The following is a 17,737-nucleotide window of genomic DNA, read 5'->3' on the forward strand; positions in this document are numbered from 1 at the left end:
AATAGGATATTTCCAGACAGCTATCTGATTATGCTGACAGACCAAATAATGGCACACCTAAATCTGATTATTTTTACTTTAAATCATAGCCTCTGATATTTCAAGTGCAATCTTAGACTAATCTATTTGGTTTTCCTTATTGTGAGGAGTTCTATCAGAAATACAAACAAAAAAATAGGAATTCTTTTTTTTTCTCTAGCACCTCTTTTTATTAGTAGGGTGTTATATGATAAAGATTTGCCTCAGTCCTTTGTACAAAGAGTCTTTGTCCTCTGGCATTACTTTACCCAGATTTTCTGAAAGAGTTTAATTTATCATTACTATCTTCACTGCATCCTGGACTAAGTTGTAGACAGCAAAATAAAACATTGTAATACGGAAAGAAAAATGCCTCAAGGCAGGTTGAAACTGTTCTCTTCTCTGTCCATGTCTCTTTTCTCTATTCATCTTCATAATTGGAAATCATGGTAGTAGGTTCTGACTTTATCAGCTGAATTTATCACTGACAGATTTGCTCAATAGCTAATTAACATGATTCATTAGTGCAATTTTTGAATTTATTCACATTCCACCTGAACATACTATGTTAATTTACCATAAGACAAGATGACAACTCACAATACTGGGTATGCTTTACTTTCTCCTACTCCTATTTTACCAAAACTGTGGAACTCTACAGAGAACAATTGCTTGATTTGATTAAAGCTGGCAGATCCTTACCTTGGGTTGCAATGTAGTGACTTGGTCTCTGATATCCCTAAAATAGCAATATAAGTTGGTTTGAGTACCATATTAGTAACAGAGAGTGGAAAATAAAAGCATAAGGATACTACAGAATCCTTATATCTAGACAACATTTTCAGAACAAACCAATATTTAAGAGCAGCATGAAGCTCAAAACCTAAAAAACCAGTTATTATTGAAAAGGTTTGAATGACAACAGATAAAATGAAAATAAGAACATCTGACTTGAACAGACATTGTAGTGTACCAGGAAGGAGTACTCTAGATTGGTCCCTTGCACCTAAAAATGTGTCCTCTATTGACATTATTTCTCTAGCTGTATATATTTGGGCTTTTATGTAAAATTTAATAAAAATTCTCTGCTACCATATTATCTCACAGCTGATCTGTGTTCCCAATATGAAAAAACACACACCTTTTGTCTTCTCATAAACAGAATCACTGTAAGGCACCAAGAGGTATGTGCCTCAGTCCTAACTAATGGGGACAAACACATTGGTGTGTGCACAGAATCAAGGTCCTACTGCAGTGAAATGTGCTTGACTGCGCAAAGTGTGCATCAATTACAGTGGGCATGATACACACAAGTATATACACAGTCTTACACACACACACACAGATATATATAGGTAAATAGATAATCCTACACAACTAAGCCTTTCCAGATAGCTGGATCTATGCCAATGCTAGCAGCACTAATTGTCCACATACAAACTACAAGACAAAGAGCTATAATGTTATATTGCTATTGAGGAAATAATTCAGAGTATATTTTGATCAGTGCCAGCAATTTAGCTACAAAGAGGAAAGAAAGTTTAGTGTTGCTGGTGAGAAGACAATACTGAATTTCACAATGTGGAAATGTCCATAATGCCAGTTTTTCTCCCAGTTAAGTTTTATTAGGCCACTTGCTGGAAGTATTGCATTACAGGGGAGTACAAGCCCTTGGATTCCTAGTATTCACAAGATGCTACTAAAGTGAAGGATTTCAGTGTAGCCAAGGAGTTTATATTCTTTTCCTCAGACTGCTTCATTATCCTGTCTAGAGTGAAAGCACCTTCCTCTGGGGCTTCTAAAAAAACATTTGACTATCTTATTCTTGGCTTTACAGGAGACCAAAATTGCATCAAATGATGAAAGAATTTCTCCTGAAGTCCTTAATATCAAGTCACAGTTTAAAATTACGGAAGTAGAGCCTGTGCTAGACAGGTTTACACTCAGTAATGTTTTTGAGAAGAAGATAAAAGTGTCACTTAAAAATTGTAAAATGCCAGTTTTAACTTGCAGCTTTCTTGCCTGCTTCTAATAAGATTCAATTCACTCCTAAATAAGAAAATCAATATCCTCAGGGAATTATTAAAAATCTGTAAGAGTTTTCTCGTTTAAGGCCCCAGGCAAAATATCACAGGCTTATTATTTCACAGATATTGCCATGTTAAAATACCCAAATAAAAAAGACAGAAATATATCCGGAGCTAAATCTTTATATCCTGGAAAGTCAAAAGGGTCTCAAATAACTTATCAACTAAAAGTGGTCAGGAAAAACTACTAAGTTGCAATTATAAAGAAAAACAATCAAAGCCATGTATTTCAAAAACACTTGTCATAGCTATTTCACTACCTTTCAAATGGCTTTGGAATGAATTTGAATACAACAAGTTGTTTATTCCTTAGGTGTTGATTAGAGAAAAGTCATATTGTGTTAGTCAAATTGCCTGGTAAAATTTGGAACAGATTTTAAAATTTATAAACTAATTTGTATTCTGATTAAAGTATGGAATTTCAAACTTTAGAGATTTTTTGCAGAAGTGAGGAAATTTCAGTGTTAGAACATATATATATGTGTGTGTGTGTGTGTGTTTTTGTGTATATACTTTGTAATACCTAAATTAGCACCTTAAAGCAAATGCCAGCTAAATATTGCTTGTCTAAAACATTGTCAAAAACAAACAAACCTCCCCCCAACCTACATATGTCATTATCCCTCCTTTTTTTTACTAAACACATATTATGACTACTCCACAGGTATATTTTAAAACAACTACAGCACAGCATACTATCTAGCTTCTTACATATACATGGGAAGGGGAAAAGAAAATCTAGTGGCCAAAATGACCACGAAAAAATGGGAACAGCAAATTCTTTTTAACAGACAGGCTCGCCTGAGTTACCTAACATCCAATAATATTCAGGGCTAAGCTAAAAGGCTAAATTATCTTGTCAAAACAGGTACAAAAAATATTCACACAGAAAAGAAATTTTTTAAAGGAACAGATGAGATAAATTAGATGAGGCATGCATAGTTATCAACTGATAAAAATAGAAGAAGAAAGTAATTAATAACAATATCTATATTAAATATTTACAATAGGATGCTGTTATTCACATATAGTGGTACTTACATCCCTGTACAGCCAAATCTACAGCCCAAACCAAAGTCAGATGTGAAAGAAAGCACAACAATGTCAGTGAGTACTAGGACGTAGAACAAGGAAAGTGTACATTTGTTCTTAATAAAAGAAAGCTTTCAATAATTTTGTAGCATAACATGCAATAATTTCACATAGAGAAGCTGGCAAATTGAGAGGGAGAAAGCTGAGCATTCCACTCACATCTATGTAGTTGGCATTAATGTAATCTGAAGACGGATCATCTTCAACAGGTTGCAAAATCACCCTGGAGTGGTCATCTGTAAAAACCAAGTGGTTACGGAGCCTTTTTGAAGTGTGATTTTTAAGAAAGATATTAATGGTAAGTCATCTAGAAAACCAAAATCAGCTGGCATAAGCGCCTCACAATTTACAATCCTTAAATACAAATTGTTTACACAGAAATTCAAAGAACCATTTTGTCTGAGGTCTGCAATTACTTCAAAAAACCTTCACTACATTTCATTAAGTGCACCTGAAAGGTATTGGCACTGTCACAAGTGGTTAAAAAGACACAAAGAAACCAGGTTACTTGCTCAAAGTCCCTTTCAACATCAGCTCCACTGTTGGTAATCTAGAAAACCAAAAATGCTGATTACTGTTTCCTCACTTCCACCCCAAGCCTGCTCAAGTTCATATTGAGACATTAATGAAATCAAGACAAAGGAGTTAGCAATGCACTTGGGAATCGATGAAGAGGTAACTCTACCCATTCAGGGACTTCTCGGGCACGGTGATTCCTGCGTGTTCCATTGCATGGGTAAAACAATACAAATTGCAAACAAGCAGAATCGACATCCAAATGAGTGCCAGTGTGTTGCTGATATATGCTTACCACAGCTTGCACAACAGAGATGCAAATGCGAAATTCAGCCTGAGTTATAAAAGGAAGAAAGTTGAACTGTGAAGAGCAACAACAACAAAAAAGAAAAAGCTGAGAAAGGCACTGTTCTGCTTCTCTGCTGCAGGTATTAAGCAGCTGTGCCACCGGAGACTTGCAAAGGAAGAGAGAGCACGGCCCGAGTAACACACGAGTAGAGCTATCGCTCAAACCGAGGTCACCGATACTCACATGCTATAATGTTTCCATAGCGGTTCTTTGTTCTGTTTTGATCCTTCTTAGCGACATCCCAAGAAGCTGACTGCCCCTCAAAGAAACTCTATAAATAAAAATGTTCCGAAAGAAAACATTCTGACCATTAATTTTTTCTCCAAAAATAACAGTTTAAAAGAACTGCCCCACCATAAAGTAAGTTCAGCTTTGCTCGCCTGCCCTGCTCACCCAGGCAGTGCCATGGTACAGAAATATCTAGAGAAGAAGGGAGCCTCTGTCCCTCTGACTGCTACCGGTAAACAGGCAACTCACTGAGGAACTCCACAGGGATTTCAAATTCTGTAATTGCTGGAAGGCTAAACTTGCTTATACATCCTTGCTATGGAGGAATGACAGTAAACTGAGAAATCACAGAGAGACTGATCACTCTTCTTACAAGACAGTGTAATATAGAGCCTGTTTACTACAGCATTACATTGCTTTCCGCATTACTTAGTACTTTCCTTCCTACAGAGACACCAGGAACTCTCCTCTGCCAATGTTCGTTGTTCTTTTTGCCTTTCCTCATATACCTCCCTCTAGGCACTAGCAAAATTATTCTACATTTTTGAACTCTTAAGACTTTGATCTCTCAGTATTGAAAGAAGCAGTTTTTATTTCTCCATGGCTTTCTCTTCATTGTCCGTAGATATTTTACTGCTGTTGTAGGTCTATGCTATTCCTTCCTTCCAGATGATCTCTTATCCTGGGTAAGTTAACTCCAGAAAATACACAGTGGCCATGGAATCAGAACTTTAATGCACAGTGAGAAGCCCAAAGCAGGAAATAGATGTCATGTATAGAGATAGAAGAAGTAGCAAGCAGGAGAACACCTGATACGGCATCAGGGACCACCCTCCCCCCAGTAGTGGCTGACACTCGGTCTTAGCCTTGAAGTTAGGCAGAGCATAACAAAGCATGTTTAAGTAAAAGAGAGGAAAAGAGCATAGTATTCTTTTAAAAACCACACATTTATTTATTCCAGTTCTTATGTTTACAGTAGAGACAGCTGCAGAAAGGAGAGAAGGTTGAAAACTGTGTCAGAAGAGATTGGTTACTCAGAGAAAACTCATTGTAAACCTAGCTGTACTGTGAGCAACCTTGGCAGTCCCATTCCCATCTTTACTGTGCGTCCTGCCTAATATTCTAATCCCAAAGAATCACAACAGATTCAGAGATCAGAAGCGAAATGAATCTGTACTCATCTTCTACCTCCAGGGCTGGGAATTTCTTTCTTCCATTTTAACGTTAAAGTTGTAAGTAGACATGCTCAGGCAAGTTTAATTAGAACTTCAAGACACTACTACTCTTATTATCTCTTTACTGCTTCTCAACTGGAGCTAAGTCCCAGTATTGCCCTACTGAGATGCTAAAATAAATCACAAGAGTGCTTCCAGTCAATGTTTCTTGGAGAACCAGGCAGGTTAAATTCTTTTCTTTAACCTAAACCAGGAGATCTTCACTAAAAATAGCTCACATAACTAATTACAGCATTTCCACTAAAGAGCAGTAACAAAAGAGTGGCAACTTCTTACAATATGTCAAAAAGATTCTTTTTATACCCTAGGGAACACACAGGGTTTTTCTACCGGGCAGCTGTAGAAGCCCAAACCATTTGACTCCATTTACTATTTCACTTTTGGGTTACATATATAAGAATCTTTTGCCTGTTAATCTGTTTTTCTCTTAAACCCATGACATTTAGTTCCATCCTTCTGCAATACAATGCAAACAAAAGGCTGCTCATTTCAAAGGGATTTTTCCTAGCAAAGCCCCACCACTGGAGATCTCACCTCATACTCCTCTTTAAATCCATAGCTGTCAGAGGTCTTCATCAGGTTAATATGCTGCAGGAGATCAGCCACCCTGATGGCAGGGTGCAGCTGCCCAGTCTGGTATGGGGATTCTGTGCCTTCACAGAGATAACGAGGGACATCCAGGAGTCGGCTGGACTCTGCTGTCGCACTGTGATTTTCATCTGTATTCGCAAGAAATCAGTGCATTATGTACCCACAGGGCAGTAAAACCTGCTGCTATACCTATCAACATCTATTTTGAACCTCTTCCTTCAAAAACATCTCTAATTTCTGAGAAAGCAAAGCACTTACTCTCCAGCACATAAATACTGTGAAGTACATAAAAGAATTGAACAGCAAACACATACAAAACTTTGCAGTCCTTCATCCAGTAATAAAGATGTCTGAGGGGCATTTTATTTGACACTACAAAACTTTATGACATAAATGTACTTGGAAATTCCAGACTCTATCAACCAAAGTAAGTTTTTAAGGGCTAATACATATCAATAGCAATATTACACCTTAAACAATAAATTAGAATAATTCCATAGTGGTATCAGCACATAATTTGTCTAAAGCCAACAAAGTGAATTGAGAACACAGTAAAAAAGAGAAGCAATTACACCACCACTTCAGAACACCACCTCCACTTAGGAAGATGAATCAGCACTACAAAGTGGTCATTTTAATTCAGGTCTTTTAGTAGAAAAATGAAACTTGAGTCTAGTGTGCTGTTTCAGTCACAACTTTTTGCCCTGTATAAGCAAAGAAGTTTCTTCTAATGCTCTCTGTGCTACAAGAATTCTCATATAAAAACCAAATGTCAAAGCTGCATGAGGTGATCATATTTTGTCAATCCCTTCTGTGAAATACTAATTTTATTCAAATCAGTAATTATCAGATCAAATGGATTTACAGAGGAATAAAAATTCTAATCTAAGTAGCTACTGAAATGAGAAGTGGGTACTCAACCCCTCCTCAACATCTTTAAAATCAGTTTACCAATTTCCTTGCAAAGGATCTAGATTAGGAGGCAAAACACTCTAGAAAAAAAATGGACTCCCCAAGGTTTGGATTTTGTACAATTACACCAAAATATAAACACTATTAATGTCTTCTGAAATTAAATCTCCTGAGAAACCTGACTCTTTGAACTGTTGCCTGAGTTTCCAATTTCAGTACCTAATTTATGCCTCACTAATCTGCCTAACAAGGTGAGTGACATGCAACAGTGACTTTTTGTTGTAGTGTTACCCATACCAAGTCACACACATTTCAAATCACCTCAGGATTTGTAGTTGTCCCCATTGCTCATAGAATACTTACCAGTAATAGGCACTTCAACCCATTGAAGCAGCAAAAAACAATGAGTGAACAGAACATGAGAAATTTATTTCAGGACTATATTAGAAAATGGCTAAAAGAAAGTGACATTCAAAGTTGTTAAATCTTCACAATAGGTAACAATGAATTCTGTTAAAAAACTGTAAGTGCCACATTATTATACTATCAGTGTAATAACAGGGACTTGGGAAAAGCAAAATTGTCATACCAACTTAGTGCTAACGTACAAAGAATGGAGAGCAGCATTAATAACTCATACATGAAGAAAAAGAAAACTAGTACAGCTACAAAACAATAAGAGTTTCATATAAAAAACCCCCCCTATTTTCTATGATTTAGAACCCATAAAATACTCCTCTAAATAAGGCAGAAGAAAACTGTTTTGTCATGCTGGGCTGAGCAAAGGCTCTATTAAAATGGAGTAGGCCAATTGATGCAGTTCCAAAGGAACAAGATTATAGATACCCAGCTTTTACTACATGGGGTACCCAAAACCTTGTACATTTCTCTTCACTATTTCAGTCCACTCTATGAAAATTAGTACCTCTTCCAACTATCAATGGTTTGCTCATATGAAGAAATGATCATGTCCAGAATATCATTACCAGTAGATGAAAAAGCAGACAGGAACTATTAAGCTGTTCTTCAGTTAGTTCCTTGCCCTCGGTATTCACAGCTGTCTGTAACTGTGTCTGCCACAGCAGAAAATACCATGGCAGGATGGCACTGAGTGGGAAGGTACCATGAGTACTTCACAAGCACAGGATCAGATTTCAAAATTATCTTGATTATTTGGGAGACAATGCGAAAATCAACAAGGTGAATTGAATGGTGAATGCACAATTTCCAATAGTGTTGGAAAGGGAAGTCAAATATATCACTACAAAATGGAGTAATGGACTGGAAAATGATAACTGCGATTTTAACAGGCAACTCAATGCAATTCAGCAACATGAACACAATAAAAAGGAGAAAATACAGTTCAGTTAACAGAAACAGTAAAAGTGGGGCATGGGGGTACCTATTCCACTCAGCTCAGCATTAAGACTTCTTTCAAGAATGCTACCTGATTTGGGGCACTGCAATTTAAAATCCAACCTATGAGTTGGAAAGCTGGAAAGCATTCAGAGGAAAATAATGACAACAAATTTAGAAAACGTCACCTACAAGATGATGAGTGAAAGAACTGGGTTAAACTCAACTAAAAGATAAATAATTGAGGACACGAGTCTTTCAGTGTGAAAAAGTTGGTTTTGAAAGGACAGAAATGTGCCACTTTTCCATATTTTCTATTAATCTCTCAAAAGGAAATGGCTCAATCCACATCAATAAAAATTTAGTCTAGATTAGCCTAGTTAGGAAAAACTAGAGGTGAGCATTAATAATACTTAGTAGTAACACCCAGTTAGTAGTAATTAATACTCAGAAAATTGACCTTTGGATCCCAAATATTATTAATATGAATCAGTATTTATTCTTACTAAGGAGGACTGAGGCACTGGAACATTCCACTGCAAGAGCAAAATTCTGTTTGCTACACATTTTCAAACATAAGGAGACAATTTCCAGAAAGAATCTGTATTATATGCATAATATCCCTCCTCAAAACAGAGAAGGGATTTCATTGGCCCCAGGTCCCTTTAAGATTTGCTTCAAGGACTCTAGTTTTCAACATGTCTATATTCACATCTACTTTCTCATTTTTGTCTTTTATCCTAAAATAACTGCAGCAACTGACTGAAACTCAATACTGCACATTGTGTTTATTCAACCAAGAACTTGAGTACAAATTATACTTTTATCTCTTTATTTAAAAAAAAGAAAAGCATCTCTAAAACCTGCATTTAGTGACATATTCAGCCTGTCCATTTCTGTGTGTTCTTTTTAAAGTAAGTTAAAAGCTGAAAAAATTTACTAGTTAATGCCAGTTGAATTATATCATTAATATAGGCATACAGAAGTACGTGTTCAGGACATGCAAAGTTGTTGTTTCCTCTTAGATATTCTGAAAGTTTTTCTGTTTTCTGTTTTTCTTTTCATTCTTGTTACTTAGAAAATTGAACTTTGGGAGCCAAAAAATGTTAATGTGGACCTGAATTTTTTTTTTAAAGATCTCTTAATAGAGCTCTACTTTCATATGTCAGTTTATTGGAATTCAGTTTCAAAGCTCTGGGGAGAAAAATTTTAGTACTTTCCATTTACATATTTCCTCATTTACTCTTCAGTTAGCAGTGACTAGGAATAACTTCCTAATGAGGACATAAAATAATTTTTGTTCTAAAATTGTTGTCAGTCTAATTCTGAATTGATGAACTGAGTGTACAATTATTTTCTGGTAACAGCATAGTTTTACATAAAACAAGCTGTTTCAATGTTCAACCATGCAAGGAGACAGAAATCATGCAGGGATGGATAATGAAGGACTAGGGTCCTCACCTAACACAGCTGTCGGCACAAGTGGATCATTGGGCACTGTAGGAAAACAAAGCCCATGAAGAAACACATTACCCTTAATTTGTGTATTTTTAAGAAAAAAACCAATATACTTCAGAGTATGACCAAGTGATAACTAAACTCCATTAATTTTGTTACAAGAGAAAACCAACATGAATAGTTCCAGAAAGCATCCTGAATAAAAGAGGTATGAAAGGCAGTGATTTCAGACTTTAGAAATGTAATGATAAGAGCCAAGAGATCCTTACTGAAATGAAATAAAGAAGACATTACACGCAATTTAGTTTTTGAAAGGGTTCCTCCTTCACTATTGTTTTTTTTCAGTTCGCAATAAAGATTCACTTTTATAGAACTCACTTCTTTCCTTTTAAAACCATCCTCTCATGTAATACTTGAATAGCTAATCTCAAAATAAAATGGTATTTCTATAAAGTTTTCAAGGTAATTAAAAAAATTACATTTTTACTGTTAATAGCTTTTTTAATGCTCAGTACCAAAGAGATTGCTCATAATGAGTATAGGAAAATCACAGATACACAGATGCAGATGTCTGAATAAAATTCAGAGAACTTTATCTTTTATTATTACAACTAGAACCATGCAGAGATAAATGCACTGTTTTGGACAAAAATGGCAGAATCCAGGATTTGTTTTGTTCCAGTGTGGAACAAAGAACTGTAACGTCAAAGCATTTGTAGCAGAATTAAGCTCCAGTTCTCAAACAATTTGCCTGAAAGTTTGTCACTTAGCAGGAAACCCTGAAATCCTGGAAGACTTTTCTCAGCACAGACAATGGTCAGAAGAAACAAATCCTCCAATACACACAAAAAAAATCACATTCCTAGGATGCTAGAAACTGGTGATGTCCAATTTCTTTGCCAACCAACCAGGACAGCTGTGGTGACAGGAGCTCATGGGCTCTTGGCATCACATCAATCCATCTGAAGGGCTGCCTGAGTGTCTGGCAGCCCCAGCTCACTAACAGCCATGTAAATTCCTGATAAATTCTTAGCCTGGGATCCACCATCACAGTCCATATCAAACTCTCTGTGCAATCCTGCCTCCACAAATTTCAATGCCAATAAGGCATCAAACTTTGGAGACTTTTCAAACTGTTCCAGCCAAAACTGTAGAAAAACCACCAGGCTGATAATCCCATTTATAATTGGTTATGAGACACTTAAAATGTTAGTACTTGGCAGTTTGGTAAGCTTCAACAAACCAATCAATAATCCCTCCTCCAAAACCCATTTTCCTTACAACAACCAGGAAAGAGCTTAAGAGCCTCAATGGATGTATTTTGCTCAAGCACGGTAAGCAGTATGGGAGACTAGAAGAGGCATGGAGTGTCATTCCCAAAAGGTGGCAACTCAGAAGCAGCTCAAGCTGCTCAGATCTGTTTAAAGTCAAGCCACAAGTCCATAGAGCTGTGAGAAGCTCAGGTTCCTACCAACTCCATGGCAAAATTGTATGCCTTTGTAATTTACACGCTAGTCTTGAAATATCCGGTCTGCAAGTGGACAAGGTATAGTGCAGATGTTAGGAGGAAAGAGTGCTAAACACTGGCAGCTATAACCCCTAACAGTTAGGAACTCAAACTTTTTCCAAACCAGACAGTTGGCATGTCTACAAAAAATGAATACAAATATAGAACGCATTTGTAGATATATTAACAAGCTTGTTCTTAAACTTCACAAACAGCAATGAAAATTGTCAATGTTTCCTTCTGTTGTAATGTCCTTACTGCCAAAAAAATAGAAATTTATTTGGACCTCATATTATTATTCATTACAGACATGGTGTTGTGCAGTAATATTTTACATGCTGGCATTAAATAGTCTCATGACGAAAAACTCAATTTCAAGTATTAACTGAGGTATTTTGGAAGTATGATACATTCCCTAAAACAAATATCATTGCACACTGAAAGCACATGCAAATATTTAATTAAATAATTTGCCACATTCCAATAAGGACAACGTAGAAACATCCCTACTCAACTTTTTGCTTTACCATCATTCCTGGAAAACCTGGAGCGTAAAACAATTTTTCTTAAAAAGCAGAATTGTTTTCTGTGTTTCTGTATTCACCTACACTTTGGAGTATCTATCACTGTCTACTTACATCTGGGGCTGAAGTTATGCGAGTCCATAAATGTGATTGACAGGGGATCCTCGGCATGCAGAGTGCTCTGGTCGGCGTAACTCCTGTCCATGGCATTCACCATGTGGGTCATCTCCTGACGGGTGGTTCCCATGGCATCCTTGCGCTTCTTTGCAAGTTTGCTGCCCAGCCAAAAAAAAAAAAAAAGTAAACCACCTTTGATGAATGTTGGTGTCTACTGTAATCATTCTCTATAATCCTGAGTGACTGATAAGTTTGACTTATTTCCCTGTGTGCAATTTTTTCAGCGTGTGATAAAACTGTGCACCCTGCTATGAAACAGTCATGGTCTTGTGTTTTCTGTGCACACACAAATGCTGTGATGGAAGTGCTTACTTCTGTATTCTGGCAATAATTTTTTTTTTCCTGTGGAGTAATTATACTAATATACACAAATTAGAGAATATAATTACATTTTAACTGAAATGACAAATAAGAAGCATCTGTGCATGCAGTTTTATCAACCATCTCCATTTAAATATCTATTTTGATTTTATAAATGGATAATTCATTCCCCTTGCTTGTGTTGTTGGGAAAAAGAGTCATGTAACCTTCTAAATTACTTTGTAAGTCAAAAAACCGATGAAGTAACAAAATAAGCATAATCATTCGATACATATTTATATTAAATATTTAAATTGCATTTTATGTAAAAGGTTGTATTGCCCATTCAGTACACAAGATATGAAAGGATACCACACTATGGTCCTGGTACTTTGGTTATTTGAAAAACAAAACCACCCTTATCATTCTACCCTTTCATGCAGTTTGGGAACGTCTCAATTCGACATTAACAGTCTTACACTCTGTCTTCATCACAGTTAAAGATCAACATAATCTGTACAACTAAGCCCCTCAAATTAACAGCCAGTGCCCTTAAAGTGCACGCTTCAGAAATATTGCTCAATTCTTCCCTTTTGAGAAAGAAGTGGAAGTGATTTTCACTGTCTCTAGGAGTCAGATGGAAGCAGATAATATATTTTAATTATAACTTCAAGCATGTATCTCAAGTAGCAGGAAGTACGCAGAGCAGCATGAGGTGGGCCTTGGTTCAGCAGAAAGCCGTAACATACATCAAACTGTTCTGAAATCTCCCTGTTTTCAGCTGAAGCCATGACTATAATACATTAGATAGCCAACCTGCTTAGTTGAATAAATCTGGCACCACATGGGAGAGACACAATCATCACTGAATATACTGAATCTCAAAAATGTATGTTTAAAACACAGCTCATCTTCATAAGCTTTTTCTGCATAGAATACCATCAAGTGTTACAGTAATTGTTTAGACAATGTTTGTCTTACATTTCTATTTACTAAAAGGATGGCCAACTCTAAATATTCCATGCGCATTCTAAGAACAGACAAGAATAATATTAGATACTTATTACATATTATAATATTAGATGTTAAGAAGAAATTCTTTACTATCAAGGTGATGAGACACTGACAGCAGTTGCCCAGAGAGGATGTGAAGCTCCCCTCTCTGGACGTGTTCAAGGCCAGGTGGGATGGGTCTCTGAGAAATCTGATCTGGTGGAAGGTGTCCCTGCCCACACCAGGGGTTTGGAACTAGATGATCTTTAGGGTTCCTTCCAACACAAACTGTTCTGGGATTCTGTGAAGAATATTAGTGTAAATTATCCATCCATTTACTTGTTGAATCCTGGGAAAGTTCACCAGAAAGGACCTACACTGTTCTGTAGGGCAAGAAGTACTGCACTCATAATTAAGAAAATGTTACAGGGTTGTTTCTTATGTTAACAGTCTTGGTTAATGATGAGGAACCATGGTGTAGAATATGGATGGACAAGGCCCTTCTGTGAATAGTAGATTCTTCCACCAATCAGACTCATGTCCTTATTTGGTCAGATTCCCCCCCTCTTTTGCTCCATCTACAGATGGAATAGTTGGAAAACTACTACTCAGTAACATTCTTACTACAAAAATCCCAAAGGTGGTCTCTAAACCCATCATTTTTTTAAATCAAACTGTTGTTTGATGGGGTTCTGTATCAGTTGCTACATGACAAATAAAAAATCTGCTGGATGTCCCCCATAAAATGCTTTATTTTATACATTTACTCCACACATTCATTTCAACTTAAGAGAAGCCAGTTTAAATGATACTCTGATTGAACAAATGAAGACCATAAGAACTTCCAACAGTGAAATTGCTTGAGCTTTATATCTGGTACCCCATACTATCAAAGGCTTCACAAAACTAGCATTTCTAGTTCAAAGTTGTTTTTTAAGTTTCAAAGCCTTTCAAACAGTCTCTATACACTGAAGATCACTTTTTCTAACGTCACCTCAGAAATGGAACAAAAAGACTATTACATCTCATCTCTCGAAGATATTAAGCTTTTCTTTGAGGCATCATTTTGTAACAAAACCTGCTAGCCATGCTAAATAAATCAACAGCTATTAAGGCTTTCACGTTATTACCTTATTACAGTAGCTACTTTCTAATTCTTATGCTCTGCTTCAACACCTAAAAAGGCCTATTGTGTTGTAGCACTGCAACCTGAAGCTGCTGGGAAATGGGAGGACAGCTTTACTGGTCAACAGCTCCGGGCTCCCCTGGGGTTTGACAACTTCTTTTTCTTTTTCCTTTCCCTTTCCCTTTCCTTTCCTTTCCTTTTTTTTTCCTTCTCTCACTCAGCTATAGGCACATGCAATCTATGCTTCATGATAGTTAAGCAAATCATTAGGTTAAAGAACTTGAGGCTGACAGAAAGCGCAAATGATTCTCATTATCTGCTAAAGGATTCAATTGGATGAATCTGCTCAGGTGGGTGTTACAGTGGTTTGAGGGGAAAGGTGCTCCATCATTGGGTGAAACTGTGTGGTTAATTATCTTGAGTAGAAGCAACTGCTATTTAACAAGGAAATTATAATTAGTCACAATAAATCAGAAAATGGCAGTTAGCTAAACCAGCCTTTTAAAAAAAATTTGAATTTTAAGATTTAAAGAAGTAAACTAATTACTTAAAAATGTGGAGAGCATAATTATCAGACAGCACCAGTTCATCAAAGCACTTGAGTGCATCCTCAGAACTCCTCTGAAGTCAAGCACTTTATGCATTTATTTAAAATGAAGGATGTGTGTAACTGCTTGCCCAATCACAGACAAATTTGTCAAGAGCCCTCACAAAAACTCATTTGGTCAGCAGGTATCAAAAAAGCCAGTTTTGCTTCAATGAAGCAAAACTTTTATACAAACCAATGCCATAAAATAAGATCCAACTTTAAGATGTGTATGCAAAACACCTCAAACTCAGAAGTGGCAGACCATAAACTATTTATAAAAGTTTGGCATCTGCCTACAATCTGCATAGGAAAATGGTACACAAGATCACTCCTGAACTGATACTCTAAGAACATACAGTTTGTGATTTACTGGCACAGTTCACTAACTAGGAAATGGGAAAAGATCTTTTTTTCCTTAGTGTGATGTGTTGCTGTAAATCATAATGCAAATTAAATTATGATTATAATAAACTAAAATGATAGTTATGGAAAAAACTGTAGCAAAAAGCTGAAGTCTCAATATACAGTTAGAAATACAATATCCCTTTCAAAAAAGAAACAACAGAGTAAGAATAACAGGAACAATGATACAAGCAATTTTTCAAGCCTGAGAAGGAAAGGTAACTATCAATAAAACTTTGGAAAAATTATAGAGACTGTCTTTCTTTTTTAAAAAGGGATACTGCATCTTTAAAACACATAAAATAATAAGTCACCCGTATTCTACTTACAGATAGTAGGAGTAAGAATAGTAGCTCCTCCTGGCAAGCAAATCACAGACAGTGGAAAAAGAGAAGCAATGGTGAATGAAAAGCGTGACTCTGTCACATCCAATAAAGCAGAGAAATGTGTGTTTAAAAAAAAAAGTTGAAAAAATTCATGTTTCTTTGGTTAGCATTTCAGCTTGCTCATGCACAAACTAGCCTTACTTTGCCATGCAATTAAAAACAAAACAAAACCAAAATTAAAAAAACCCTAGCGTATAAAATGATTTGTTTTTTAGAAAGATCACTTGAGAAAATTACATGCTGCAATTTCACTTATTGCCAAAAATTTTGAAAATTAAATGGATTGTGTAATTTCAACATGCAGTTCAGCATAATATAATGATTACCGCCTAGATGTCATGACAAATGAACAGCTGTGTACAAATCTTGCGCAGCAGATATGCTTTTTACTTTTCAGTCACAAAAAGTAGGGTTCCATCAATGAATACATTTAATCAGAAAACAATTTCTTGTCATTCACTTTAACATATTTATCAGTACACAGTTGTATGCATATATGTTTGTATGAGTACTATGCGTAGCTATATGAGTACACACATTTTAAAGAGAGCTGCACATTTCCAGCAGATATGTGTGTACTGGCATATCCACCACACATTTCCTGAATGCAAACATATGCTTTCTGTTTGAAAATCTTACAATTGGAAATGCTGATGTAGTCATGCTAAGCATTAAAAACATGGAAGGTAAACAAATGGAAGGAAATGAAGGACATTTGGAAATAGTCCAACAATGATTTCGAAAACAAAAATGGCATTGCTTGTTAAAGATGCAGTATCCCTTTTCTTAGCTGGTTTGATTACTCCAGTAGAAGTCTTTAAAAGCCGTTAAGAGCTTCATTCAGGAAAACTTCAAACCAATTTGTACAAAATGATCAGGCAAAGCCTAAAACATCTCAAGCTCATAAACAAAACTGCTTAGTACTCCATTTTTCAATAAAATGTAATGCTGCATTTAATCAGTGATTTGAGATACTGGTGGCTGTGCGTATGACTTAATAAACCAATAAAAATGCAGAAACCATTGTTTTATTGACTTTTCCATCTAATAAGCTGTGGTCAATTCGGGTACCAAAAGGGATACTACATAATGGATCACTGAATAGGTACACTACAGAGGATGATTCAGACGGATCGGTTTTCAGTCCCGCCACAACTAAGTGAAGTGTGTTTTTGTATGTGTGAATGTGTCAGAGTTTTTACAGCTGTTTCTGCCTTCATTATATAAATTGCCCTGATTCACTAGATAGACTGATTTAACTCAGGAACACAGTTTTTCTACGTTTTTTGTAAGAGACCTTGACTAAAGCTGGTATAAAAAAGTGCCCATTTTCACTAAAGGCAGAGGGGAAGAAGAATGGCACATCTACAACATAACCAATTAAACTATCATGATGGAAAATTTCCAAACATTAAAGATTCATTAAGCCAGTTAATTTCTCACCTATTTAGAATACAAAATACTACAGGAGTTTAGAAATATTATGTGCTATAGAATGATGATAATATCTAAAAGGATACTGCCGTCACAGGTTCTGAGGAGGGAAAGGGGGAAAAAGGGAAATTTAAAAATATCACTTCACAGATATAATTAACTCACTTTGGTCAAACAGTTCAACAGCAAAAATTTGAGCCTAAAAGGACTCAGAATGGAAGAGGCAAAAACGATAGGAAAAATGTACACATGGATTTGTTTGTTTGTTATTTGTAAAACTAGTCAATCACATCTGGAAGTGACTGACACTCTGTAGTGTTAGATGGTCTCTCTCTCACACACAAACACACGTGCACGCACAAAGAATTTTCTATTAAACATAAGGGAACCACTGTAACACACACTAAGGTGATACTTCCCAGCACATACCATGCTACGAAGCTGCAATATAGAGATT

General features: G+C 36.2%; 1 protein-coding gene across 8 annotated transcripts in view; it reads right to left on the bottom strand.

Annotated features, from left to right (window-relative positions):
- The window catches only part of PTPRK (protein tyrosine phosphatase receptor type K), a 380,307-nt gene that overhangs the window by 17,052 nt on the left and 345,518 nt on the right, over positions 1-17,737 (bottom strand). For 3 of the 8 annotated variants that reach the window (XM_041469928.1, XM_041469927.1, XM_041469926.1), the window contains 8 exons: positions 15,790-15,819; positions 11,988-12,148; positions 9,846-9,881; positions 7,392-7,403; positions 6,060-6,244; positions 4,246-4,333; positions 3,357-3,433; positions 721-757 (listed from right to left, as the gene is read on the bottom strand). In XM_041469928.1, coding sequence (XP_041325862.1) covers positions 721-757; positions 3,357-3,433; positions 4,246-4,333; positions 6,060-6,244; positions 7,392-7,403; positions 9,846-9,881; positions 11,988-12,148; positions 15,790-15,819 — 626 coding nt within the window. The remainder of the gene's footprint in view (positions 1-720; positions 758-3,356; positions 3,434-4,245; positions 4,334-6,059; positions 6,245-7,391; positions 7,404-9,845; positions 9,882-11,987; positions 12,149-15,789; positions 15,820-17,737) is intronic. The other 5 variants (XM_041469932.1, XM_041469931.1, XM_041469934.1 and 2 more) reach the window with 3 other exon arrangements.

Source organism: Pyrgilauda ruficollis, unplaced genomic scaffold (assembly GCF_017590135.1).
Source record: "Pyrgilauda ruficollis isolate IOZ18807 unplaced genomic scaffold, ASM1759013v1 scaffold24, whole genome shotgun sequence".
Classification (NCBI taxonomy): Eukaryota; Metazoa; Chordata; class Aves; order Passeriformes; family Passeridae; genus Pyrgilauda; species Pyrgilauda ruficollis.